The 27,986-nt window shown below is 46.7% G+C and overlaps 3 protein-coding genes across 7 annotated transcripts in view; 2 read left to right on the top strand and 1 right to left on the bottom strand.

Annotated features, from left to right (window-relative positions):
* Nucleotides 1–3,211: 3,211 nt before the first annotated feature.
* Nucleotides 3,212–4,370, top strand: LOC112204797 (keratin-associated protein 5-4). The gene has a single exon (XM_024347533.3). The coding sequence runs from the start codon at nucleotides 3,257–3,259 to the stop codon at nucleotides 3,920–3,922; it is 666 nt and encodes a 221-aa protein (XP_024203301.2). The 5' UTR covers nucleotides 3,212–3,256; the 3' UTR covers nucleotides 3,923–4,370.
* Nucleotides 4,371–16,948: 12,578 nt separating this feature from the next.
* Nucleotides 16,949–17,899, top strand: KRTAP5-3 (keratin associated protein 5-3). Its single transcript, XM_024347531.3, has 2 exons — nucleotides 16,949–17,505; nucleotides 17,731–17,899. Exons 1-2 carry the CDS (start codon nucleotides 16,949–16,951, stop codon nucleotides 17,897–17,899), a joined length of 726 nt encoding a protein of 241 aa, XP_024203299.2.
* Nucleotides 17,900–21,672: 3,773 nt separating this feature from the next.
* LOC746379 (uncharacterized) overlaps nucleotides 21,673–27,986 on the bottom strand; it is a 33,889-nt gene continuing 27,575 nt past the window's right edge. For all 5 annotated transcript variants that reach the window (XM_054661869.2, XM_054661866.2, XM_054661868.2 and 2 more), the window contains one exon: nucleotides 21,673–27,784. In XM_054661869.2, coding sequence (XP_054517844.2) covers nucleotides 27,570–27,784 — 215 coding nt within the window. In that variant the 3' untranslated portion in view covers nucleotides 21,673–27,569. The remainder of the gene's footprint in view (nucleotides 27,785–27,986) is intronic.

Genomic DNA, 27,986 nt, shown 5'->3' with positions numbered 1-27,986 from the left:
TTTTCCCGAGTCCCAGGTGCTGTCGTCTTAGATTTCTGCCATTTTGGAGGCTGTGTTCCTGTTTTCTTCTATTTGAAGGACGTTTTGTCGCCACGTTCTTGGGTCATGTTTTGGTTTTGTCCTTTTTGGAGAAATTGATCCCCTATCTTTGGGTTTATGACCTCTCCGAGGAGCATCTAGGAGCAGCTAGCTATGAGCACCCTCCTCAGCCCTGACAGCCACGGCAGACTGGCCAGGGATTTGCAGAAGCGGCAATGTTGATTCAGCCTTTGGAGTTCTGTCACCAAACCACCACGGGCTCAGTACTCAGCATTCCGCCTTCATTCTTTCCTGGAGCATGTTACGCTCTTTGGGGCTAAACTTTCAGATCTTCCTGCGGGTCATGGTGCATTTCTCTGGCCTTTGAATCTGCTTTCTGCTCCATTTGTTAAAGCCTCCACTGCTTACACCGATGCTGCAGCTTTCCTGTCCTCCCCGTCCGCCAGCCTCTCTCTGGCTGATTCCACGGCTTTGTGCTTTAGCCACACTGTGAGCATCTCGTGCCCTTCTCGGATGCCAGCGATCCAAGTCCCAGCCACCTCCGTTCTGCCCCTCACTCTTCCTAATCACCGACTCGAACTGTAATGACTTCTGGTGCTCATTTATTCCCTGAGGCCTCCGCTCTTCCTTTTAAAACTTACTCTATAGGCCGGACGCAGAGGCTCACGCCTGTAATCCCAGCACTTTGGGAGGCCAAGGTGGGCGGATCACTTGAGGTCAGGAGTTTGAGAACAGCCTGGCCAACATGGTGAAACCCTGTCTCTACTAAAAAAAACAAAAATTAGTGGGGTGTGGTGGCACGTGCCTGTAATCCCAGCTACTTCGGAGGCTGAGGCAGGAGAATCAGTTGAACCTGGGAGGCAGAGTTTGCAGTGAGCTGAGATCACATCATTGCACTCCAGCCTGGGTGAAAGAGCAAAACTCCGTCTCAAAAAATAAACAAATAAACAAAATAAAACTTACTCTATAACTTTACCATCTCAACTGAGAGCCCTATTAAAGTTAGTATGCCATATTTGTAATTTGCTGCCATATTTGTTATTATTTGTTGCATAACTCAACCATTTGCAGGAAATCGACGTTTGTCTCCTGGATGACAAGTTCGCGTAGAAAGGTTTGGCTCCTTCCTTTCCTCCTCCTTTTGTTTTTTAAGGTTTGTTTTCATAGCTGTTACAGAATCTCACGTTACCTCTCTTAGGTTTGGCCAATCCTGTCTAGATCTTCTACCTATGTTGAAACAAAATGGGATGCTCCTGGTTCCCTTTACCCAGCACCTGACGGCGGAGCTGCCAAGCTCTGGTGAGCACCTGGGGTGCGTGATGGTCTGCTCACGTCCAGTGCGGCCTCGCGCAGGGCTGGTGGGGGATGGCTTTGTTAGGATGCCTGGGCTCTGTGCTCACAATCCAGGTCTTATGAAGTGTCCCCATCCCAGCCTCACCGCGCCCAGTCGGGAGGCGTGAACTGTTGCCACACAGAGCTGCATCCTCTGACCCAGTGTGTTCCCTAGGAAGAAGGCATTTTCGGCACAGCGGGCACTTCCCTCTCTGTGGGTTTCTCTCAGTCCCCTGCCCCCACAGCTCCCATTAGCAATGGGAACGACGGAACCTATAACCCCTCTCTCACCTCTTCCAGATAAGACAAGGCCTTTATCCCAAGCTTGAAAGACATTCTTTTTTTTTTTTTTTTTTTTTTTTTTTTGAGATGGAGTCTCGCTCTGTCGCCCAGGCTGGAGTGCCGTGGTGCGATCTCGGCTCACTGCAAGCTCCGCCTGCCCGGTTCACGCCATTCTCCTGCCTCAGCCTCCCAAGGAGCTGGGACTACAGGCGCCCGCCACCACGCCCGGCTAATTTTTTTTTGTATTTTTAGTAGAGACGGGGTTTCACCATGTTAGCCAGGATGGTCTCGATCTCCTGACCTCGTGATCCGCCCGCCTGGGCCTCCCAAAGTGCTGGGATGACAGGCGTGAGCCAGCGCGCCCGGCTGAAAGACATTCATTTTTATACCATCTAATAATGTTGGCGAGGCTAAAAATGACAATTAAGACAAAGTGAGAATGGCTTTTAAAAACGTCAGAAATTAAACTCAAGTACATGCCTGTGGAAAAACAAAGTACACTGTTTGAACACAAGGGATTTGTTCTCTCAATATCCAAATAACTTTTAAAGCAGTAATGAGAAGTCAAAAAGGTATAAATTTTTTTTTTTTTTTTTTTTTTTGAGACGGAGTCTTGCTCTGTCGCCCAGGCTGGAGTGCAGTGGCATGATCTCGGCTCACTGCAAGCTCCACCTCCCAGGTTCACACCATTCTCCTGCCTCAGCCTCCTGAGTAGCTGGAACTACAGGCGCCCACCACCACGCCCGGCTAATTTTTTGTACTTTTAGTAGAGACGGGGTTTCACCATGTTAGCCAGGATGGTCTCGATCTCCTGACCTCGTGATTCTCCCGCCTTGGTCTCCCAAAGTGCTGGGATTATAGGTGTGAGCCACTGTGCCCGGCCAATAAAAAAGTATATAATTTATATTGGAGTAAAAGATCACCCTCACTAATAGTTAATTGAAGAGATTAACAACAGGATGATAAATGAGATCCCCTATCCACCCAGGAAATTCCTGAGATTTTTAACATAAACAATACTCACCACGTGAGGCTGTGTATGCAGCAGCCAGGAGTCCTGAGCACCCCACGACCTGAGGCTGGCGGAGGAGAGATTCACTGCAGTGCACCCATGTGTTAAGACAGAACCAAGATACAACGTTGGTTTCTCAATTAGCCTCTTTAATTATATGGATGAAAGCTTAGTTTTTAAAAAATTCTCTTTACACAAAGATCACAGTTTCAAAGAAAAATATAATGCCATAGGTGGGAAGAAAAGATGGGAAGAAAACAACCAAAATGATCTTTGTAGAAAACCCATCCTCTGCCCGTCACATGAGGAAAACAGAAGGCAGGTGATCAGTTCAGTACAAGGTCCAGTTCCAAGGAGGAAGTGGCTACATTTAGAAACATAAGCAGGTGGGTGTTGGATCAGGCCAATGAGAACCCGAAGTCCAGAAAACAAATAATCACATACCCAGGAAGTGCTGGGAATGATGGAGTGACCAAGGTCTCAGAGCAACCCTACCCAGGGATATAAGGGGGTCCAGGCTCAGGGGGCTCCACACCTGCACCTCCATCTCATCTGCTCCTCTACCTGCTCCACCCTCAATCCACCAGAACCATGGGCTGCTGTGGCTGCTCTGGAGGCTGTGGCTCCAACTCTGGGGGCTGTGGCTCCGGCTGTGGGGGCTGTGGCTCCGGCTGTGGGGGCTGCGGCTCCGGCTGTGGGGGCTGTGGCTCCAGCTGCTGTGTGCCCATCTGCTGCTGCAAACCTGTGTGCTGCTGTGTGCCAGCCTGTTCCTGCTCCAGCTGTGGCTCCTGTGGGGGCTCCAAGGGGGGCTGTGGCTCTTGTGGGGGTTCCAAGGGGGGCTGTGTCTCCTGTGGGGGTTCCAAGGTGGGCTGTGGCTCCTGTGGGGGCTCCAAGGGGGGCTGTGGCTCCTGTGGGGGTTCCAAGGGGGGCTGTGGCTCCTGTGGGGGCTCCAAAGGAGGCTGTGGCTCTTGTGGCTGCTCCCAGTGCAGCTGCTGTAAGCTCTGCTGCTGCTCTTCAGGCTGTGGGTCATCCTGCTGCCAGTCCAGCTGCTGTAAGCCCAGCTGCTCCTCCTCAGGTTGTGGGTCATCCTGCTGCCAGTCCAGCTGCTGCAAGCCCTACTGCTGCCAGTCCAGCTGCTGTAAGCCCTGCTGCTCCTCCTCAGGTTGTGGGTCATCCTGCTGCCAGTCCAGTTGCTGCAATCCCTGCTGCTCCCAGTCTAGTTGCTGTGTCCCTGTGTGCTGCCAGTGTAAGATCTGAGGCTCTGGACTCAGGCCTCATGTGAGTCCTGCTAATCCTGTCTTCCAAAGCTGTGACCTGTCCTTCATTGTTGAGCCCCAAATCATTGCTCAGGGTCCATTCCCTGCTGTAGAACGATGCCATATCTGGCTGCCTTTTCCTAAGAAGAGTCCACCCTAATTAATGTCCATTGTCTCTCCTAACAAATTCTCTTCCCAAGTCAACTGCAATTGCAGCTGAATCACCCCTCACCCACTAGCCTCGCCTTTGCTCATCTTTTCAGAGGCCTGAGCTCCTGAACCCACTTGCAGTCCTGTCTTTTCCAGCTGGAGCAGCTGGGCATAAGCGTCCCACCTGCAACAAGGTGGGCGTTTAAGAGGCTTCCTTGGAGTGGCTTTGCATGTCCAACACTCTGCTGTATCTTTTTTTTTTTTTTTTTTTTTTGAGATGGAGTCTCGCACTGTCACCCAGGCTGGAGTGCAGTGGCACCATCTCGGCTCACTGCAAGCTCCGCCTCCCGGGTTCACTCCATTCTCCTGCCTCAGCCTCCCCAGTAGCTGGGACTACAGGCGCCCGCCACCACGCCCGGCTAATTTTTTTTATTATTATTATTAGTAGAGACAGGGTTTCACCATGTTAACCAGGATCACACTGCTTTATCTTAAACAGAAAGTTGCAAACTAATAAAAATACCATGCCGACAAACTGAAACACATATCTTGCTGATTTCTCTGTTGTTCGGTGTCATTACTATGGCTATGGCTATTGTTTTCTTATTCTTGTTATATTTCGGACTCCGTGAGTCTGATGGTGATGTTGGTGGAAGGTGCTAGGATGGGGCTGGCTGTCTCCCCTGCCTCTCGTCCATCTCAAAAAAAGAAAAAAAAAAAAGGTAAGAGTCAAACCTGGAGAAACTCTGTATAGACAGACTTGGAACAATCTGAACACCAATCTCTTAACTGGACTGATACACATCAAATATGTTTAAACTAGGAGTGAGTAATCATACACACACACATACATACACAAATAATAATAGAGTTACTATGCAAACTGTAAAATTTAGTTGCCTTTAGAGGATTCTAGGAATCAAGTCATTATTTCGAAGATGACTATATAAAGGAAAATAATCAGGCACTTATTCTATCTCTGATAGACAAACTCTATCTTACGGTAACCAAAAAATTAGAGGAATTATTCCAGTTTATAAATAAAGAAGAAATTGTAGAATTAGAAACTAACCATTTTATAACCCCTAATGAAATAATGGGGCTATCAAATTTACTGCATGCGCCAAATCACTGCTTAGAGAAAAATTCATAGCCTTAAATGCATATGTTGGAGTAAAAAAAAAAAAAAAAGCTTAAGCTCATTTAGCCAAAAACCTATCTATAGGACTGGCATCATTGCCACACAGAGCCCAGAATGGGGTGGTAATTAGGGCTATTTGTAGGCATCCTGGTTCTCCTCTCCTTCTGGGAACAGGTTGGATGGCAGGTGGTAGGGTGGCCCTTCCATGAGCCCTCTCTAAGTCAGGTGTGGCCATGTGATTTGCTTGCATCAGTGGGAAGAAGTTTGAAGCACCTGCTGCAGTCTTCTGCATTCTCTGTTTCTTCTCCCACCATGACCACTAACATTCCAAGCAGTGGCTGCTGCTTCCGACTGAGTCCCAGAGTGATGAAGCACAGAGCAGAGTCACCAGCTGACGTGCAGTGACCTGCGATGTGAACAAGAAGTAAGCCTGTGTCGTGTGAAGTCACTGAAACGTGGGGGTGGCGCGTGTGAGCAGCGTAATTGGTCTATCCTGGTTGACCCAGAAACCTACCAGAACAAAAACATAGCATTGTGGGCCTGGTTTATTGGTCAGGGGGTGGGTGGAAAGGAAAGTTATTAGAGGTGAGAAAGGTAGTTATTATGTGTTTGGTAAGACTGTCCCAGATCGTGTATCCCTGAGGGAAGAGTTCAGAAAACACAATGCCACTCCCACGTGGGTCGTTGTGGCTGCATTTATCAAAGCATTACAAGAACAGGGTGAGCTCGAAAGAACCGGCTGATTTGCCAGCCGGGAGGAAAGTTCTAGAAAGCCTGGAGAAACCTGGGGAGCTACAGAGTTCTCAGTTCTGCCTGGGAAATGATAAGACTTAGAAGGCTTTTGAGCAGCAAAGAACAATTGAAGCTCAAATGAAAGGAAATCTTTTTTTTTTCTTTTTTTTATTTGAGATGGAGTCTCACTCTGTTGCCCAGGCTGGAGTGTAGTGGCACGATCTCGGCTCACTGCAAGCTCTGCCTCCCAGGTTCACACCATTCTCCTACCTCAGCCTCCCAAGTAGCTGGGACTACAGGCGCCCACCACCACGACTGGCTAATTTTTTTTTTTTTCTGTATTTTTAGTAGAGATGAGGTTTCACCGTGTTAGCCAGGATGGTCTCGATCTCCTGACCTCATGATCCGCCTGCCTCAGCCTCCCAAAGTCCTGGGATTACAGGCATGAGCCACCGTGCTCGGCTGAAAGGAACCCTTTTTAAGGGTACACTTTGATGAGGTTCCATGAGAACAGACCACACTGAGGTAGGGAGTTGGTAGCTGCCTCCAGCCTGGCCAGTGGGGCAGGAGGGGCTGCTGTGGGGTCAGTGGGTCCAGAAGAAGACGCCGGAAACTTCTCCCCCCATGGCTCACTTGGCGTTCTCTTTGCTTGGCCTGTGGCTCCTGTGGGTAAATTCATGTCCTGCTGTGTGATGAAGAGGTTTCTGCAGGGAAGAGGGGGAGGTGTTTGGCCCCGGCAGGACCCAGTGACCTGCAGATCAAAGATGGCCTCACTACCACGGTAATGGGCACCAGAGAAGAGCCTGCTGCCAGCTATTCGTTGGAAACAGGCCCAACAGAACCAATGCTGTCTGTGCTTGTGGTGTGGGGGTAGAAGAGAAAGCGAAAGAAACCCAAAACCTTCCTTAATAATGAACAGATGTCACATGATTGTTAGCAAGATTTAAGACATAGTTGTAACTCTCCATGAAATCAACAAAGAGAAAATCACGTGTTGGATATTTTATGCATAATTTTTTGATAAAATCATAGGATTGCCTGCTGCAACATCCTTCATTTCACAGTTGGCCGTGACAGAATGACGCTGAAGGGAGTCGCGTAGCAAAAACAACTGAGCTCCTTCTCATCCTTCACGAACGCCTCTCTTCGAGGTCAACTCGCCCCATTGGGAAGCCCCCATCTTGTCTCCTTGGCCAGCTTCTCTTTCAGGGTGAACTGCCTGATCTTCACTGTGGTGGCCTTGCCTGGCTCCCAGCAGATGTTCTCCAATGTCACTTTCAGTGACATCACAGAATCCTACGTTTCTTTTTTTGCAAGCATTGCAATTTTACTTAAAATTTGCATTGTAAATATGACTGTGGAAAATGTATTTAAGAGAGCTGGTTCTGCAAAGACATGAAAGACATTTGGGAGGGGGTGTGTGGGAATAAGTGATATTGTTAAGTAAATGAGCTGCTTGAGTGGAGAACACTTTTGGAAGTGGTCATCTTGGCCCCATCTGTGCTAAAAATACAAAAAAAGAAAAAATTAGCCAGATGTGGTGGTGGGCACCTGTAGTCCCAGCTACTCGGGAGGCTGAGGCAGGAGAATGGTGTTAACCCAGGAGGCGGAGCTTGCAGTGAGCCGAGATGGTGCCACTGCACTCCAGCCTGGGTGACAGAGCGAGACTCTATCTCAAAAAAAAAAAAGAAGTAGTCAGCTTGGGCTTGGCTCACTCCTGTAATCCCAGTACTTTGGGAGGTTAAGGAAGAAGGAACACTTTAGCTCAGGAGTTCAAGACCAACCTGGGTGACATAGCAAGACCCCGTCTCTGCAGAAAAATGAAAGAATTAGCTGGGCATGGTGGTGCACACCTGCAGTCCCAGCTAATGGGGAGGCTAAGGTGGAAGAATCTCTTGAGCCTGGGAGGTTGAGGCTACAGTGAGTTATGATTGCACTGCTACACTCCAGCCTGGGTGACAGAGTGAGACCCTGTCTCAAATAAATAAAAAATAAATAAATAAATGACATTGTCAGCTTGTTTACTTGTTTGTGATTATTTTCTTTTTTACCTTCCTCTTCTTGTTTTTAATAGAGATAGAGTCTCACTGTGTTGCCCAGGCTGGTCTCGAACTCCTGGGCTCAAGGGATCCTCCTGCCTCAGTCTCTCGAGTAGCTGGTACTACAGGCATGCACCACTGCCACTAGTGAATATTTTCAAGGCCTGATGGTTTACAATGAGCACAGGGAGATCCTGTATGGAGCCTAGAGATGCTGGCTGGGTGTGGAGTGGTCACCGAGGGAGCATCTTAGCATGAATCTCTGGTCAGAGTGATTGGGGAACCAGACTCAGTCTGGAAACAAGCAGGGGACACCTTCGGCTTACAGACAGCAGATTGTGGAGCTGCTCAACTTCCATAATTGCAGGGTCCAATTCTTCAGAATAATCTATGTATCTATCTATGTATCTATCGATCATCTATGTATCTTTGTATCCATCTATGTAAGTATGTAAGTACCTATCTATGTATCTATGTATCCATCTATGTATGCATGTATGTATGTATCTATCTATGTATCTATTTACGTATCTATCGATCATCTATGTATCTCTATATCCATCTATGTATGTATGTAAGTACCTAACTATCTATGTATCTATGTATCCATCTATGTATGTATGTATGTATCTATGTATCTATGTATCCATCTATGTATGTATGTGTGTATGTATGTATGTATGTGTGTATCTAGCTAGCTAGCTATGTATCTATGTATCCATGTATGTATCCATGTATGTATCTATGTATCTATGTACCTATCTATCTATCTATCTATGTAGGGACAGAGCCAGCCCAGTGCAGAGCCCTGGCTTCCTTTCTGTGCCACCAGCCACTCCACCTCAGTCTCCATTGCTTAATTCTCCTCCTCCAGGCCCCGAGCACTGGGCGGTGCCAGGTTCAGCCGGGGGGTCTCTATCTCACATGCGACCTCCTCCATGTCTCTCACAACACCTTCCCCTCTAGGTTCCACACTCACAGGCCCAGGTGCCTGCTTCTCATGGACATCTGGCCTTTCAAACTAAGCACATCCCGGACTGAACTCCTCCTCCTTCCCCTGGAACCAGCGCCTTCCCAGCCTTCCCCATTGTGGTTCACAGCAGCTCCATCCTGCCCAGGGCTCAGGATAGAAGCCTGGGCATCCTCTCGACTCCTCTTCCACCCCCCACATCCAATCCAACAGCAAATCTCCAAGGTTCTACCTTGGAAACGTATTTGGAATCTGATTCGCCAATTGCCTAATTGGTGATTTATCCAATAACCGCCTTCACTGCCACCACCCGATATTGACAGCACCTCGTGCATTCCAGCTACTCTCCCACGCACTTTATAAACATGACTCCCTGAGTATCTCTGAGGTATGCACTCTTTTTTCAATTTAACTTTTTATATTCGGGTGATTGTAGATTCACCTGCAGTTACTCATAAGAAGTTACTCGTAAGAAGTTACTCGTAAGAAGACACACAGGGGATCTCATGTACCCTTTCCCATGTCCCCTGTGACAGCATCTGGAACACAGGTAACATAACAACACAGTGATATTGACCTTGGCACGGTCACAATACAGATCATTTCTCTAGCAAGGACCCCACGCGTTGTCCTGATGAAGTCCCCACATTTCCCTCCTGTTCTCCATTTCTGTAATTTTGTCATTTCAAGAATGCTCCATGAATGGAAACACACAGTGTGTAACCTTTTGAGACTGGCTTTTCCTACCCAGCACGATTCTCTGGAGATTCATCTGGGTCATCGAGCGTCTGTCATTCCTGCCATTTCATGGCTGAGACGTGTCCCCTGGCAGAGGTGAACCAGTGTGTTTCCCCTTCACCCATCAAGGGACATGTGGGTGTCTCCAGCATTTGGTGATCTTGAATAAGCCTCCTATTAACATTTGTGGACAGGTTTTCCGTGTGCACATGTCTCTGGGATAAATGCCCAGGAGTGAGATTGCTGTGTTGAATGGCGGTTGTGTGGTTAGTTTTTTCATAAGCTGCCAACCTATCTTCCAGAGTAGCTGTACCATTTTGCATTCCCACCATCAACATACGAGTGGCCCAGCTTCTCTGCCTTTTGCCAGCATTTGGTGTCGCTGCTATTTTTTTGTTAAGCCATTCTCATAGGGGCATCATGATATCGCATTACTGGTTAGTTTGTCTTTCCTAAAGTCTGAGGATGTCAAACTTCCTCTCACATCCTTATTTGCCATCTGTACATCCTCTTCAGAGAATTGTCTCTTCAAGTCATTTGCCCATTTTTGGATCGGATTGTTTTTGTGTTTATGTATGATTTGCTGTTGTGTTTTGAGAGTTCTTTACATAGTCTAGATTTGTATATTCCAGTCCATTGTCAGATATGTGGTTTGTAAATATTTTGGTTAGGGTGCAAAGTTATTTTATTTCTTATTTATTTACTATTATTTTTAGACAGGTTCTCACTTTGTTGCCCAGGCTGGAGTGCAGTGGTGCAATAATGGCTCACCGTCCCCTTGATCTTCCAGGCTCAAGTGATCCTCCCAACTCAGCCTCCCAAGTAGCTGGGACCACAGGTGTGCATCAGTATGCCTTTTTTTTTTTTTTTTTTTTTTTTTTTTTTTTTTTTGTAGAGATGGGGTCTCCCTAAGTTGCCTAGACTGGTCTCAAACTCCTGGACTCAAGTGATCCTCCCGCCTTGGCCTCTTACAGTGTTGAGATTACAGGCATGAGCCACCATGCCTGTAAGCCAAAATTCTTTTTAATATACTGCTGAATTCTATTATGAATAGTATATTTTTCTTTTCCTCTGCCACAGCAACTGGCTGCCTGGGTTATGGAATAAGAGGCAGAGCCCCAGGTGTCTTGTGGTGGTGGGAGGTGTGGGTTGACTCAGCTACTGAGATCTTGGTGTGGTTTGTTGCTGCAGCACAACCCAGGCCATCCTGACTGACACTGGGTAACTGAGGGGCTGGAAAAGAAAACATGCCGAGAAAGGCAGTTTCCACACGAATACACAAAAATCTATACTGCATTAATCAGCGTTCTCCAGAGACACAGAACCAGTGGGAGATTAGGTACATAGGTAGATTAGATAGATAGATAGATGCATACATACATAGATAATAGATAGATACATAGATACATAAATGGATAGATAGATACAAAGATAGATAGATAATAGACATATAGATACATAGATGGATATATATAGAGATACATAGATGATAGATAGATACATAGACACATAGATACATACATAGGTAGATACATACATAAATAAATAGATGACAGGTAGATAGATAGCTACATAGATAGATACATAGTTAGATAGCTACATAGATAGATAGATACATACATAGATACACAGATAGATACATGGATACATAGATACAAAGATAGATACATAGATGGATAGATACATATATAGATACATAGATGATAGATACTTGCATAGATACATAGATACATAGCTACATAGATAGTTACATAGATACATACATACATACATACATACACACAGAGAGAGATACACAGATACACAGATGATTATGAAGAATTGGCCCATGCGATTCTGGAGGCTGAGCAGCTCCATGATCTGCTGTCTGTAAGCTGAAGACCTAGGAAAGCCGGCAGGGTCATTCTGTTCAAGTCCAAAGGCCCGAGAACCAGGGAGCTGACGGTGTGAGTGTAAGTCCGAGGGCAGGAGACTGATGTCCCAGCTGGAGCGGTCAGGCAGAAAGGGACTTCCTCCACCTTTTGATCTATTCAGGCCCTCAGTGGATCAGAGGAAGCCACCCACACTGGGGAGGGCGTCTGCTTTCCTGAGTCCACTGATCCCAATGCTGGTCTCATCCAGAAACCGCCCTCACCGACCACCAAGAAATAACATTCAGCCAAATATCCGGGCACCCTGGGATCCAGCCAAATTCACGCATAAAATTAACCATCACATATACCTGATTCAAGATTTTAAAACAGATGACAAAAGTTTTCAACTTTTACAGAAAAATATATCATGATCTCAGAGAAGTATTTCCTAAATAAGGCCCCAAATACTCTAATTCTAAAGGAAGAGGTGGGTGAATTGATAAGTTAAAATTAAACACTCAAAGATTCTCATTTAACAAGGGAAGCTGTCGCGAGAATGAAAAGATGAACCAAGGAGGATCTTGCAACATAAAAGCTGACCACGCAATAGTTTGCTGAGTAAATGACAAGTAATGGGAGCAGCACACCAACATGGCACATGGATACATACGTAACAAACCTGCACATTGTGCACATGTACCCTAAAACTTAAAGTATAATAATAATAAAATAAAATAAAATAAAGCTGACCATGGCTCAGCATTTGAAAACACAAAGAGCTCACGCCAATCAGCAAGCAAAGAAAACAACTAAACAGAGGAACCAACTCATAGACATCAGCAGGCATTTTATAAAAGAGGAAAGACAGGCCGGGCGCAGTGGCTCACGCTTGTAATCCCAGCACTTTGGGAGGCCGAGGCAGGCGGATCACGAGGTCAGGAGATCGAGACCACGGTGAAACCCCGTCTCTACTAAAAATACAAAAAAAAAAAAAAAATTAGCCAGGTGTGGTGGCGGGTGCCTGTAGTCCCAGCTACTCAGAGAGGCTGAGGCAGGAGAATGGCGTGAACCCGGGAGGCGGAGCTTGCAGTGAGCCGAGATCGGGCCACTGCATCCAGCCTGGGTGACAGAGCGAGACTCCGTCTCAAAAAAAAAAAAGAAAAAAAAGAAAGAAAAGAAAAGAGGAAAGACAAAGACTTGGTGGGTGCAGTTACCTTTGTTCCCACGGGCTTCATAGTCTGGTAATGAGGGTGGGGGCTGGAGTGAGGAGGCACTTCCCAGTCTTAGAATTCCAGCTTCAGCCTTCAGCCTTCTCCAATTGCCCACATGGCACAGGGGCTCTCTCCAGGGTCTTTCCCGTGCCTCGGCTGTCTATTGCAACAGCAACGGGTTTTTTGGTATTTGAGATGATCAAGTTGGTTCTAAAATTTCGCTGGAGAAGTAAAGGAATTGGAAACAAACAAAACCATCTTTAAAAAGAAGAATGAAGTTGGAGTCTCACAATACTTAACTTCAAAACCTCCCATAATGTCACAGTGACGTTGTGTTTGCATTAGGAAGCGGCATACAGACCTGCGGAGCGGGACACAGGAAGAAACTCGCCATTGTGTCAGCTGATTCTCATTAAAAACACCAGTGATTTCAGTGGGATAAGCACGGTTTGTTTGTTTGTTTGTTTATATCGAGACAGAGTCTCACTCTGTCACCCAGGCTGGAGTGCAGTGCTGCAGTCTCGGCTCACCGCAACCTCTACCTCCCGAGTTAAAGCGATTCTCCTGCCTCAGCCCCCTGAGTAGCTGGGATTACAGGCGCCCCCCACCATGTCTGGCTAATTTTTGTATTTTTGGTAGAGACAGGGTTTTGCCATGTTGGCCAGGCTGGTCTTGCACTCCTGACCTCAGGTGATCTGCCCTCCTTGGCCTCCCAAAGTGCTGGGATTCCAGGCGTGAGCCACTGCGCCTGGCCAGGAAGGTCTTTTTATCAAATGCTGCTGAAACAATTGGATGAAAATGTGAAAAAATGGATCTCAACTCCTACCTCACATTACACGCAAAAATTAGCTTGAGATCCATCATAGAACTAAATATAGAAACTAAAACTCTAATGCTTCTAAAGGAAATGCTAGGAAAAAGCGTTTTCAAAGAGGTCACAAGAAAGCACTAGCTGTCAAAACAAATGTTAATGTGGACTTCAAAATCAAAAACGTTTCCGTATAAAAAGTTCAGATAACAATAAGGCAAGTCAAATACTAGAAAATTATATACGATATATATATTCTACATATATATTATATACACACATATACACATGTATATGAAATATATATGTAAATATAAATACATACATATGGCAAAGCACTTCACATATTCATTCTTGATATAGAATTTCTGAAGAGTTCCAACAACTCAATAACAAAAAGACAAAAAAAATCACAATAAAATGGGCAAACAATTTTAGCAAAACTTTTTAACAAGAAAGATGTGCAAATGTCCAATAAGTGCAAGAAAGAATCCTTGCGAACATTAGTCATCAGAGAAACAGAGGTCAAAATGCTCACGAGATGCGATTTTACACCCATCCGATGCCTCACATTTGAAAAGCCGCTGGCCGGTACTGACAGGCCTGGGGCAGCGGACACTCTCAGGCATTGCTGGGGAGGGGGAAAGCAGCATGAGCATTTGGAAAGCTGTCTGTTTCTTAGCAAGTTAAGCATACACTACTCTATGGTCTAGCAAGGCCAGTCCTCAATATTTGACCAAAAAATTAAAACTAAAAACATGAATACGGAAGGACTGGAAGGCATGATTATGTGTTATTCATCATCGCCCCAAACTGTGAATGATTCAAATATCTACGAACATGAGAATGGGGGAACGCAGTGGAGAATATTTTTACATGGAATAACGGGGGCACCACCCCTCATATTTTCTTATGCCCAATTTCTGTCTCCAAAGAAAAAAGAAGTAAAAGCTAAATCCACAGGCAGACTGCCTGTCACCACACCCTGGGCCTGGTAGTTAAAGATCGACCCCTGAGCTAATCGGTTATGTCATCTATAGATTCCAGACATTGTATAGAAAAGCACTGTGAAAATCCCTGTCCCATCCTGTTCCGTTCTAATTACCGGTGTATGCATCCCCCAGTCACGTACCCCCTGCTTGCTCAATCGATCACGACCCTCTCACACAGACCCCCTTAGAGTTGTAAGCCCTTAAAAGGGACAGGAATTGCTCACTTGGGGAGCTCGGTTTTTGGAGACCTGAGTCTGCCGATGCTCCCAGCTGAATAAAGCCCTTTCCTTCCACAATTCGGTGTCTGAGGGGTTCTTGTCTGCGGCTCACCCTGCTACAGAAACACTATGCGGTGATTATAAAAGAAGAAGAAGGCCAGGCGTGGTGGCTCATGCCTGTAATCCCAGCACATTGGGAGGCTGGGGCAGGTGGATCGCTTGAGCCCAGGAAGTCGAGGCTGCAGTGAGCCATGAGCGCACCACTCTGCACTCCAGCCTGGGTGACAGAGCAAGACCCTGTCTCAAAAAAAAAAAAAAAAAGAAGAAGAGCAAATCATTGACACACAGAATAACATCGTGAGGGAAAGAAACCAGAGTACATTTTTAATGATTTCATTTTTGCAACATTCAACAACAGGCACAACTGGTCAGCAGAGCTGTCTGTGCCTGGAGCGATGGGCAGGAAGGGAAGGCGGCGAAAGGGAACCTTCTGGGGGTGAAGCAGTTGGTCATGGTTGGAGTGATGGGCACACGAGTACATGTTTAGCGGAACTCATGGAATTGTACACTCAAAATATGTGCAGAGCCCAGGACACCAAGGCTGCTGTGAGCTAGGATCGCACCACTGCCCTCCAGCCCGGGCGACAGAATGAGACCCCATCTCAAAAAAAAAAAAAAAAAAAAAAAATGCAGCCCAAGCCTGGTGGCTCATGCCTGTAATCCCAACACTTTGGGAGGCCAAGGCAAGTGGATCACCTGAGGTCAGGGGTTTGAGACCAGCCTGGCGAACATAGTGAAACCCCGTCTCTACTAAAAATACAAAATTAGCTGGGTGTGGTGGTGGGTGCCTGTAATCCCAGCTACTTGGGAGGCTGAGGCAGGAGAATTGCTTGAACTCGGGAGGCAGAGGTTGTAGTGAGCTGAAATTGCATCACTGCACTCCAGCCTGGGTGACAGAGGGAGACTCAGAAAAAAAAATTTTTTTCACTGCATGTAAATTTTACCTTAATAAAAAATTAAAATTTGGCTGGGTGCAGTGGCTCACACCTGTAATCCCAGCACTTTGGGAGACTGAGGCGGGTGGTTCACCTGAGGTCAGGAGTTCGAGACCAGCCTGCCCAACATGGTGAAACTCTGTCTTCACTAAAAATACAAAAAAATTAGCCGGGCCTGGTGGTGGGCGCCTGTAATTCTAGCTACTGGGGAGGCTGAGGCAGGAAAATTGCTTGAACCCAGGAGGCAGAGACTGCAGTGAGCCGAGATTGCGTCACTGCACTTTAGCCCTGGTGACAAGAGCGATACTCCTTCTCAAAAAAAAAATATTAAAATTAATCTTTTAGAAAATAAAAGTGTGTTAGAGAGGTTGGCTAATCAAAATTTGTGTAGCCTTCAAGAAGAATAAACTTGAAGAATATCCATTGATTTGTAGAATTTTTACAAAGAATTAATTGAGGAAAACTCAAAAGCATTAGAAAGGGTCCTGCTCGTCTGTTCCCTCTGTGAGCCCAGCTTGCCTGAAGGGAACGTAGGTCTAATCCGTGTCTGGAGGAGTGAGCCGAACCGCAGGAGGAAGAGGTAAGAAAGACAAAGGAGAACCAGGGCCACACTCAAATCCATGCTCTTCAAAACTTTGTTTTACAGATTTGACAAAATATTTATACTTGAAGTTTTTAAGCGGTGGAACCTATAGACAGCCTTTCTTTCAGCTTATTTTTTTATTTTTATTTTATTTTATTTTTTACAAAATGACCATCCTTGATATAAACACCAATGCCAGGGGGTGGAGGGTCTGCATCGCTGAGGAGAGCCCTGAGCACCAAGGACAATGGTCCACCCTTCGGCCAAGCCACCACCGCCTCCCAGGCTCCTGGGACACCCGCTGGAGAGGGAGCCCAGTGTCTTCTAACAAAGGGAAACATCTATGAGGAAGAGGCCAAATTTAGAAACCAAGGAAAGGACAGCTTGGCTTGAGCTGATGGTGGCTCATGGGATTGTGGAGAGATTAAAAATAACACTCGTGCATGTGAAATAGCAGAAACAACAACAGAAGTATTCACGTGTTCAGTATAAACACCTGGGCAGGAATATAAAGAGCCCGGGCTCAGGGAACTCCACACCTGCACACCTCCCTCTCACCTGCTCCTCTACCTGCTCCACCCTCAACCCACCAGAACCATGGGCTGCTGTGGCTGCTCTGGAGGCTGTGGCTCCAGCTGTGGGGGCTGTGGCTCCAGCTGTGGGGGCTGTGGCTCTGACTGTGGGGGCTGTGGCTCCGGCTGCTGTGTGCCTGTCTGCTGCTGCAAGCCCGTGTGCTGCTGTGTGCCAGCTTGTTCCTGCTCCAGCTGTGGCTCCTGTGGGGGCTCCAAGGGGGTCTGTGTCCCTTGCGGGGGCTGCAAGGGGGGCTGTGGCTCCTGTGGAGGCTCCAAGGGGGGCTGTGGCTCCAGCTGCTGTGTGCCCGTCTGCTGCTCCTCCATCTGTGGCTCCTGTGGGGGCTCCAAGGGGGTCTGTGGATTTCGTGGGGGCTCCAAGGGGGGCTGCGGTTCTTGTGGCTGCTCCCAGTGCAGCTGCTATAAGCCCTGCTGCTGCTCCTCAGGCTGTGGGTCATCCTGCTGCCAGTCCAGCTGCTGCAAGCCCAGCTGCTCCCAGTCCAGCTGCTGTAAGCCCTGCTGTTCCCAGTCCAGCTGTTGTAAGCCCTGCAGCTGCTCTTCAGGCTGTGGGTCATCCTGCTGCCAGTCCAGCTGCTGCAAGCCCAGCTGCTCCCAGTCCAGCTGCTGTAAGCCCTGCTGTTCCCAGTCCAGCTGTTGTAAGCCCTGCAGCTGCTCCTCAGGCTGTGGGTCATCCTGCTGCCAGTCCAACTGCTGCAAGCCCTGCTGCTCCCAGTCCAGCTGCTGTAAGCCCTGCTGCTGCTCCTCAGGCTGTGGGTCATCCTGCTGCCAGTCCAGCTGCTGCAAGCCCAGCTGCTCCCAGTCCAGCTGCTGTAAGCCCTGCTGCTCCCAGTCCCGCTGCTGTAAGCCCTGCTGCTGCTCCTCAGGCTGTGGGTCATCCTGCTGCCAGTCCAGCTGCTGCAAGCCCTGCTCCTCCCAGTCGAGCTGCTGTGTCCCAATTTGCTGCCAGTGCAAGATCTAAGGCTCTGCCCACAAACCTCAGTGGGTCCTACAGATCCGGGCTCTCCAGGAATGACTGCAGCTGTGTCCTGAACTCCTGAAGCACGTCTCTGAATCTGTCCTCCTCTGGACTAAGGCAGCCTAGCGTCCAGGGCTCAGTACTCAGCCGCTCAGCCTCTGAGGTCATGAGGGCTTCTGGCATGCTGGGTCCTGCCCATCAACCCTCCCGGAATCCCCTCTTCCTTTCCTGACCCCACCACTTCAACCTTCTCAGGGCTTCAAGATCCCACATCCCTGGGCCCCTCCTGTGAGCCTGCTGGAAACACGCTGACACTGGAATCCTCCGACCTGCTGCCGCCTCTCCCCGGTCCCTGCAACCTCCTGGCTCCTCCCCCCTTCGTCTTCATCCTGCCTGAGCTGCCACCGCTCCGATTGCTTTTGGAGTTGACCTAGAGGACTCGGAATTATTAGAGACCCCAGGATCCTCTCCTGAGGAGGAGGGGCGCCCAGTCTCCTCTTCTACCTCCGACCTGGCCCTGTTTCTTTCCCCAGGGCTTCGCCTTGTAAGTGCCTAGGCTAGATCTTCTAAATAAATACGATCCGCACCTCCCACGAGTTTGCATTGTGATTCTTTTGTTTCAACTTCTGTGTGATTAGAGAAATGTACACTTTCCACAGAGTTGCGCTCCCAGGCATTTGGGAACCCCCCGTACCCTGCTGTGTGAGTTTGCTAGGGCTGCTCCACAAACCGTGTGGCTTAAGCAACAGGAGTGGATTGTCTCACAGTCTGGAGTCCGGAATCCGCCATCGAGGTGCCTCAGGGCCGGGTCCTCCTGAGGCCTCCCTCCGTGGCTTACTGATGCCGCCATCCCTATATCCTCACGTGCTCATCCCTCTGTGTGTGTCCGCGTCCTCATCTCTTTGCATAAGGACACAGATTAGATTAGGGCCCACCCTACTCCATTAGGTCCGTGTTTGAACTAATCACCCCTGTAAAGACCTATCTTCAAATAAGGTGCCATTCTGAGATACTGCGTTGAGGACTCCAACGTATGAACCAGGGGGCACAACTCAGCCGTGGCATCCACTTGGCTTGGGGCGTCGCCATCTTTCCCATCTTCCAGGATACAGAATTGGGAGGCCCTTTGGGCTTCTCTCCCCCACAAGTCGCCAAATCCCGCAGCATCTCCTGGAAGGCTTCCTACAGACATCTATTTCCTGCCTCCTTGTGACACCTCCCTACACAGACTTCTGCTTCAGGTGCCCACCTGTCCCTTCCCTGCTGCCTCTGTCAGCTGGGGCTGCCAGAACAAAACCCACAGAGTAAGCCTGGAAGACGGAACAACAGACACCATTTCTCCCAGTTCCGGAGGCTGGAGGGCCTAGACCAAAGTCCAGCATGTTCGACTCATGGGGAGGGAAGGCAGGAGCTGGCGGAGGAGGAGGTGGGCTGCACGGCTGGAGCCCCCAGACCCAGGCGTCTGTAACAGCAGAGCGCTGGAGGCTGCTCGGGAAGCCACCGTCTCACAGGATGGCAGGCAGTGAGTGCCTGGCGGAACTGCGACAAGAAAGTGAAAACTCAACAACTCGGAAGTTTTAGAAATTGCTTCTGAGTTTCTGTTTCGGTAGTAAGGTTGACTAGACACTATTCACAACCCTGAAACTTCTAAAAGGACATGGTGAAACCCCGTCTCCACTAAAAATACAAAAATTAGCCAGGCATGGTGGTGGGCACCTGTATCCCAGCTACTTGGGAGGCTGACGAAAGAGAATTGCTTGAACCCGGGAGGCGGAGGCTGCAGCGAGCCTAGATCGCACCACTGCATTCCAGCCTGGGCGACAGAGCTAGACTCTTTCTCTAAATAAATAAATACATACATACATAAGTAAGTAAATAAATAAAGCTTTAAAGTGCTATATTTAAAGCATATATATTTTTTAAGTCACCGAGCTGCTGAAAAACTAAATAATCCTCAGAGCCAACAAGCAAGAGAGAGCTGGACCCACAGAGGAAGGTGAAAGTCAAAAACGGCCTCCACCCCATGGCTGGACCAGAAAGAGGCCCTCTCTGTTTTCTTCCACCTGTGTTATTGGAAAAAAATATTTGACAAGGAAACATACACCAAACCCAGCTCTTTTGTTTAAAAGCCAATTGCAAAAACACAGAACGAGTGACCTGGTTTAACAGTGGCTAAGAACAATAGAAAAAGGGCCTGGTTTATCCGAGTTAAATTTGAGCTCAGGATGAGGCTAGGCTGTGGTGTTGCTGCCGAAACCCACTCTGTGGTCTGAGGGTGGATTCGTAGCCACACAGTGTCCAACTGAGGGGTGAATGAGCCCCTCCCCATCAGCCCATGCTGGTTCCTTTAATGGACTTTTTTTTCAGAGCAGTTTTAGGTTCACAGCAAAATTGAGAGGAGTGGGCCACAGCATCCCCCGTGCTCTACAATGAGAGCACTTCCTCAGAGCCCAACACAGTGGGCCACTCTCTGGGCGTCCCCAGGGGCTCAGGGTGTGGCTGGCCTGTCCCCAACTCAGGAGAGACCAGGAGTTGTCTAACAGTTCCTTCATTGGAAGTCTCTGTGGATGCCTCCCACAGACCTGAATGTTGAGGGCCCATGATTTCTACAGTACATTGAGGAGCCGGGATGCAGGGCCCCTATTTCCTCTATGTGTGCCCTGGACACCCCAGGCCCAGGGGACAGGCCTGGCCCTGCAACCCCACCAGGGTCCTGACACCAGGCTTGGCCTGGCCTTGTGATGAGCAAGAGAAGAGGCAGGTCCAGAGACACCTCCTGCACGGGATCGCCTGCTTCCGACCCCCATGACAGGCAGTGGCTAGCATGGTGTGGAAGGGGCCAGGATGGCACACGGCAGGCTGCCCTGTAGCCCCAGATGGCTCCTGGCCTCAGGAAGTTAATATCCACTGGAAAACTCATCACTTGGAGGCTGCCACAGGGAAGGGTGAGTGTCACGTTCCCGCAGCCATGGCCAGCCAGCAGCATGCCCTGTGGCCTCTGGCCCAACCTGTGGGACAGGGACCCCAGACAGGGCACAAGTCCCAGTCCCAGAGGGTCCTGGCCTGATGCTAACCCAAGCCCTGTCAAGGGAAGGGCATCAGGGGCGCCATGGGCACCCAGCAGCAGCCAGGATGATCACACAGGGGACTGAGCCTTCTGTGGCAGTGGCCGGACCCAGAACTTAGCCAAAAGCAGGGCAAGCCTCCTGGATCAGAGCGGGTGCCGCTGCCTGTGCATGCCCAGCAAGGCTGAGCCAGTGATGCTACCAGGGTCCATGAGGCAAGGGTGGGGCAGGAGCAGGCTGACCAGCCGCCAACCTCGTCCACTCCAGGAGGCAGGGATGGCCAAGCTCCCACGCCCTCGTGGCCGCCACCTGACCACCGATGGGGCAGAGGCCTGAGGCCAAGCTGTCAGTGCTGGGGCCCTGCTTCCAGGGTCTACAAACTGCTCCAGTCCGGAGGGCCAAAGATAACTGGGCACGTGAGGGCCCAGGAGGTCAGTTCCCTACGTCTGCCATCCTTGGCAGGTGCATTTCGTGGTCAGAAAAAGTCAAGAAAGGTGACACCTCTCAGGTGTTATTATGAAGGACTCTCCCAAGACACATCTTTTTTTACATTTATTTTTATTGTATATATTCATGGTGGACAACATGGTGCTGTGGTAAACATGTACACTACTGAAATGATGGCTGCAATTAACATCTCCAACACCTTCCATGGTTCCTTTTTGTATGTGTGTGTATAAGTGTGTGTGCATGGGTGTGTTTGGATAAGTGTGTGTATGAGTGTGTATGCATGTGTATGAGTGTGTGTGTTTGTATGATTATGTGTGTATGAGTGTGTGTAAGGTGTGTTTTTAATTGTGTGTGAGACTGTGTGTATGTATGTATGTGTATGAGGGTGAGTGTGTGTGTGTATGTGTGTGTATGAGGGTAAGTATGTGTGTACGATGTTAGTGTGTGTGTATGTGTGTGTGGTAGGAGCACCTGGAGTCTTCTCTCAGCACACCTGCCACACACAACACCTGACTGTCACCTGTAGTCCTTGCACTGTGCACTGGACTGCTCGGCTCCCTCTCCTACACAACTGCAAGCCCTTGACCTCCTCCTCCCCCTTTCCTTCTTCCTCCAGACCCTGGTAACCACTGTTCTATTCTATGTTTCTATGTATTTGACTTTTTCAAAATGTGGAATATATACATACATCTCTACGTGTATATATGGAATATTCTTCAGCTTTCAAAAGAAGGAGATCTGGTTACTTACAACAACATATACGAATCTGGAGGACATTACACAGGGTGAAAAGAGGCAGACACAGAAAGACAGACATCACACGCTCTCCCTCACACATGGAGTCTACAGGAGTGAAACTCACAGAAGCACAGAGTGCAAGCATGGGAACCAGAGGCAGGGAAAGGGGAAATGAGGAGGTGCTGGCCCAGGGGTCCAAAGCTTCAGTTCTGCAAGATGAATAAGGCTTGGAGACCCAATGCATAGCAAAGTGACCACAGGTAACAACATGGTGTTTATTATGTACTTAAAACATACTGAGAGGGTAGATCCTAAATGTTGTCACCACCAAGAAAAGAGAGAGAGAGAGAGAGCTATGTGAAGTGGTGGATATCTTAATTATCTTGACTGTGGTGATTATTTCACAATGTAGACATATATGAGATCATCGAATTGTATGTCTTAAATATACACAATTAAAAAACAATAAAAGCCACCCCCAGTGCCGGGCCCCACAGGCACCCCCACCCAACCCTCCTACTTGCACATACAATGTATAAAAAATAGATGCGCATACACAATTGGGTATTGCTACCAATTAGGATTTTATTATCCACATTTCTTTGCAACTTAATTTTTTTCACTAAAACCTGTATCATGGTTGCCTCTCCTAGGAAGTAGATCTGGATATAAGTCTATGTTTCTTTACGAACATGCATATTCATATATGTGGAGTTTTTCCACAAGTAGGATCACACATACTGGACTCACTTTTCACTGTCATTTTCTTTTTGTTGATTCCTACACACCTTCCCCACTCTACCCAGCCACTGTCCTATGTACCCCAGGCACACACTCAACATATGTGTAAAAAATATTTTTATTGCTTGCTACTAAAAGAGGATCCTACAGGGCTCATTTCTCTGCATCTACATTTCACACTAGCCAGAGCCTTGAGGAAATTTCTCCAAGTCCACTGGTACAGGTGTAATCTAATTTTTTAGTGGGTATGACTTTTAGTATTAATTTTCAATTTGCTAGGATTCTTTTTCTGACACTGTAAATAATAGATCATACCCATATATGTATACATGAATATGTTTACATTTAATCTTTTTTCAGTAATTTCAAGACTAATTGTATTGATATTACCTAATTTTATTAGATATTATTTTCAAAAAACTATAATAAATTATATCCCCAGAACAATGTATGAGTACCTTTTCCCCCAATTTCACTAGCAATAGGTGTTATTATTCTTGTTAATTTTTGTCAGTCTAGTAGATATAAAATATTGCAGGTAGCCACTAACTGAGTCCACTAGCGTGGGCAGAAAAGGAATTTACCAAGACTGTAGGTAAGGAAAGGCAGATTTATTAGAGAATGTAGGAAAATACGTTGCAAGAATGGAAAGGGCAGGTCAGCAAGGGAGGAGCTGGCTGCCAGGAGACAAAGGCTTGCTGGGGATTTTATAGGATGGTGCTTGTGCCGGAGAGGGTTACATGCAGTGCTGATAATGCCAAGGTTTCAGTGAGCTAATTTGCATTTTTCTATCAACTGAGGTCATAAGTTGAGTGCAGGAAGATTGTGAGTTATGTGAGTTATTTGCATAGGAGGGCTAAGTCCTGAACCATGAAGAAAGGCAGACTTGTAGTTCATCTGCCTTCTCTTTTTGCTTTCCCTTGGTCCAACCAACCTGGCTCCTTTTCCATCATTAGGACTCCACAGAAAAGATCCCGTGTATCTGACTACCAGTGAGTCTGATTTACTTTTTATATTTTTAATTGCACATTTCCATTTGTTTATCAGAGAATCATCTTTTTCAAAACTTGGTTGTTTGTATTCTACTTGTCAATTTGTAAGAGCTACTAATGTTTTATAGATTTTTTTTTGAGACAGGGTCTCGCTCGGTTGTTGGAGTGCAGTGGCACAATGTCAGCTTACTACAACCTCTGCCTCCTTGGTTCAAGCAATTCTCCCACCTCAGCCTCCCAAGTAGCTGTGATTACAGGCATGCACCACCATGCCCAGCTAGTTTTTATATTTTTAGTAGAGATGAGGTTTCACCATGTTGGCCTGGCTGGTCTTGAACTCTTGGCCTCATGTGATCCACCTGCCTTGGGCTCCCAAATTGCTGGGATTATAGGCATGAGCCATCGTGCTCGGCCAGTGTTTTATAGATTATAGAACTAATAAATGAATCCAGCAAGTTTTCAGAATACAGGACCAATATATAAAAATCAATTGTATTTCTACTCACTTGCAACTCTGAAAGTGACAAAACACTGTTGAAAGAAACTAAAGAAGATCTAAAACATCCCAGATTTGTTGTGGACTGAATATTCATGTTCTTTCAAATTCATATGTTGAATCCATCACTCCCATTGTGGTTGTATATGGAGACGAGTTCTCCAAGGAAGAAATTAAGGTTACATAAGGTCATAAGGGCTTCCATAGGATTTGCATCTTCATAAGAAGAGACACCAGGGAGCATTTGCCTCTGTCTCGCTCTCTCTTTCTCTCTCTCTCTCTCTTCCTCCCTCCATCTCTTTCTCTCTCCACACACAAAGGAAAGGCCATGTGAGCAAAGAGTGGGAAAGCGGCCATCTGCAACCCAAAGAGAGAGCCCTCACCAGAAACTAAAGTTGCTTGCACCCGATCTTGGACTTCTGAATTGTGAGAAAATAAATGCCTGTTGTTGGGCCACCAAATCCGTGGTATTTTGTTATGGCAGCCCAAAAGCAGACTGATGTTCATGTATCAGGAGACTTAACATTTTTCAGATGGCAATACCTCCAAAATTGATCTGCAGAGTCTATGCAATCTCTATCAGGAAAGCAGCCGGCTTCTTTGTAGAAATTCACAGGCTGATTTTAAAGTTCATGTGGAATCTCAAGGGACCCGGAATAGCTAAAACAAGGTTAAAAAGAAGAACAATGTTGGAGGGCTCACACTTGCCAATTTGAAAACTTACTACAAAGCTGCAGTCATCAGGGCAGTTTAGCACTGTTGTTAGAATAAATGTATAAACCAGTGGAATAGAATTGAGAGCCAGAAATAAACCCTCATGTAGATGACCAACTGATTTTTGACAGGGTGCCAGATCATTCAATGGAGGAAGAGCAGTACTTCAACAAATGGTGCTGGGAAACTAGACATCCACATGCACAGGAATGAGCTGGACCCCTACTTCACACCACATACACTAATTAATTTAAAATGGGTCAAAAGGCCTACATTTAAGAGTCAAATCTATAAAACTATTAAAAGAAAACATGACCTTGGATTCGGTGTGGATTCATAGATAGGACACCAAAAGCACCAGCAACAAAAGAGAAATACAAATACATTGGATGCCATCAAAAGTTAAATATTTTTGCACCAAAGGACGCTATCAACAAAGTGAAAGAACAGTCTACATAATAAAGGAAGAAAAGATTTACAAATCAGATATCTGATAAGCATCTAGTATCTAGAGTATATAAAGAACTTTTTCTTCAACTTTTATTTTAGAATCAGGCAGTACATGTGCAGGTTTGTCACATGGGTATATTGTGTGATGCTGAGGTTTGGAGTATGAATGAATCCATCACCAAAATAGTGACTGTAGTACCCAGTAGCTTTTCAGTCCTTGCCCCCTTGCTCTCTCCTCTTGTTCCCCAGTATTCAGCCCTTGCCCCCTCCCTCCATTCCTCCCTCCTGTTGTTCCCCAGTGTCTATGGTTTTCATCTTTATGTCCATGTGGACTCAAAGTTTAGCTCTCACTTATAAGTGAGAATATGTGGTATTTGGTTTTCTGCTTCTGCATTAGTTCTCTTAGGATAATGGCCTCCAGCTTCATCCATATTGCTGCAAAAGATATGACTTCATTCTTTTTTGTAGCTGTGTAGTATTCCATGGTGTATATGTACCACTTTTTCTTTATCCAATCCACCATTGATGGGCACCTGGGTTGATTCCACATCTTTGCTTCTGTGAATAGCACTGCAATTAACATATAGATGCATGTGTCTTTTTGGTAGATTGATATATTTCCCTTTGGGTATATACCCAATAATGAGATTGCTGGGTCAAATAGTAGTTCAATTCTTAGCTCTTTGAGAAATCTCCAAACTGCTCTCCGTGGTGGCTGAATTCATTTACATTCCCACCGACAGTGTACAAGTGTTCCCTTTTCTCTCAAGCTTTGCCAGCATCTGATTTTAGGTTTTTTTGTTTTGTGTTGTTTTTTACTTTTTATCAAAAGCCATTCTGACTGATATGAGATGGTATCTCGTGGTGGTTTTGATTTACATTCCCCTAATAGTTAGTGATGTGGAGCATTTTTTCATATAGCTGTTGGCCATGTGCATGTCTTCTTTTGAGAAGTGTCTGTTCATATCCTTTACTCACTTCTTAATGAAGTTATTTGTCTTTTGCTTGTTGATTTGTTTAAGTTCCTTGTAGATTGCAGATATTAGACTTTTGTCAAATGCACAGCATGTGAATATTTTCACCCATTTTGTAGGTTGAGTGTTGACTCCCTGTTAGTTTCTCTTACTGTGCAGAAGCTCTTCAGTTTAATTAGGTCCCGCTTGTCAATTTTTGTTTTTGTAGCAATTGCTTATGAGGACTTAGCCATACTTTTTTTTTCCGAGGCTGATATCATGAAGGAAATTTCCTAACTTTTCTTCTAGGATTTTTTTTTTTTTTTGAGACAGAGCCTCGCTCTGTCGCCCAGGCTGGAGTGCTGTGGCGCGATCTCTATGGGGTGTGTATCCAAAGGAAAATAAATCAGTGTGTTGAAGAGACATCTGCACCCCATGTTTATTGCAGCACTGCTCACAATAGCCACGATATGAAAGCACCTAAGTGCTTGTCAACAGATGAATGGAAAAGTAATGGAAAAGAAAAGATGGTGTATACACACAGTGGAATTCTATTTAACCCTAAAACAGACCAAAATTCTGCCATATGTGACAATACAGGTGAGCTTGGAAGACATTATGTTAAATGAAATAAGCCAGGCACAGAAAGATGAACTGCATGATCTCACTCACCGGTGCAAGCTAAAGAAGTTGATCTCAGGAGTAGAGAGTAGAAGGGTGGTAAGCAGGGGCTGGGAAGGGGTGGGGAGGAGGGAAAGGGGAGAGCCTGGTTCACATATACAAAACTACAGCCACACAGGGGGAATAAGCCATAGTGTTCTGTAGCACTGTATGATGACTGGGGTTAACGATAATTTATTGCACATTTGCAGATAGCTAGAGGAGAAGATATTGAGTGTTCCCAACACAAAGAAATGATAAATGTTTGAGGAGATGATATACTGTTCACTCTGAATGATCTCTACACATTGTATACGTGTATCAAAATATCATGACAGATTGCTGGGTTAGCTCTATTTTGAGCTTTTTGAGGAACCTCCAAACCATTTTCCTTAGTGGTTGTACAACTTCCCACTAACAGCATGCGAGTTCCCTTTCTTCACTTCCTCTGCAGGATTTATTTTTGCCTTTTTGATCGTGGCCATTCTGTGGGATGAGAGGACACCTCGTTGTGGTTTTGACTTGTGTGTCTTTGATGATGAATGATGCTGAGAATTTCTTCAAGCTCTCATTGGTCATTTGCACGTCTTCCTTCAGAAATGTCGGTTCAGCTCCCTCTGCAGTCATGCCTGAGAACCACAAGTGAGACACGGGGAAAATTGCATTGGTCTGAAGCAGCCTGGAGAACCGTCCTGTGGGGTAGTGAGTGGGGGGTACTAAAGGGCATGAGGTTATGAAATTTTCTACAGCTGATTATGGCGATGGGTACACAGCTCTGCGAATATACTAAAAGCATTGAATTGTATACCTTAAATGGGTGAATTGTGTGGT

Source organism: Pan troglodytes, chromosome 9, assembly GCF_028858775.2.
Source record: "Pan troglodytes isolate AG18354 chromosome 9, NHGRI_mPanTro3-v2.0_pri, whole genome shotgun sequence".
NCBI classification, from domain to species: Eukaryota; Metazoa; Chordata; class Mammalia; order Primates; family Hominidae; genus Pan; species Pan troglodytes.
The sequence above is the reverse complement of the archived record's forward strand: the minus strand, read 5'-3'. Positions and strand labels throughout refer to the sequence as shown.

Coding starts and splice junctions, on each gene's coding strand:
- LOC112204797 (XM_024347533.3), top strand. CDS start 3,257: ATGGGCTGCTGTGGCTGCTCTGGAGGCTGTGGCTCCAACTCTGGGGGC.
- KRTAP5-3 (XM_024347531.3), top strand. CDS start 16,949: ATGGGCTGCTGTGGCTGCTCTGGAGGCTGTGGCTCCAGCTGTGGGGGC. Junction 17,506..17,730: donor TGTGGGTCATCCTGCTGCCA/GTCCAGCTGCTG, acceptor CTGCAAGCCCAG/CTGCTCCCAGTCCAGCTGCT.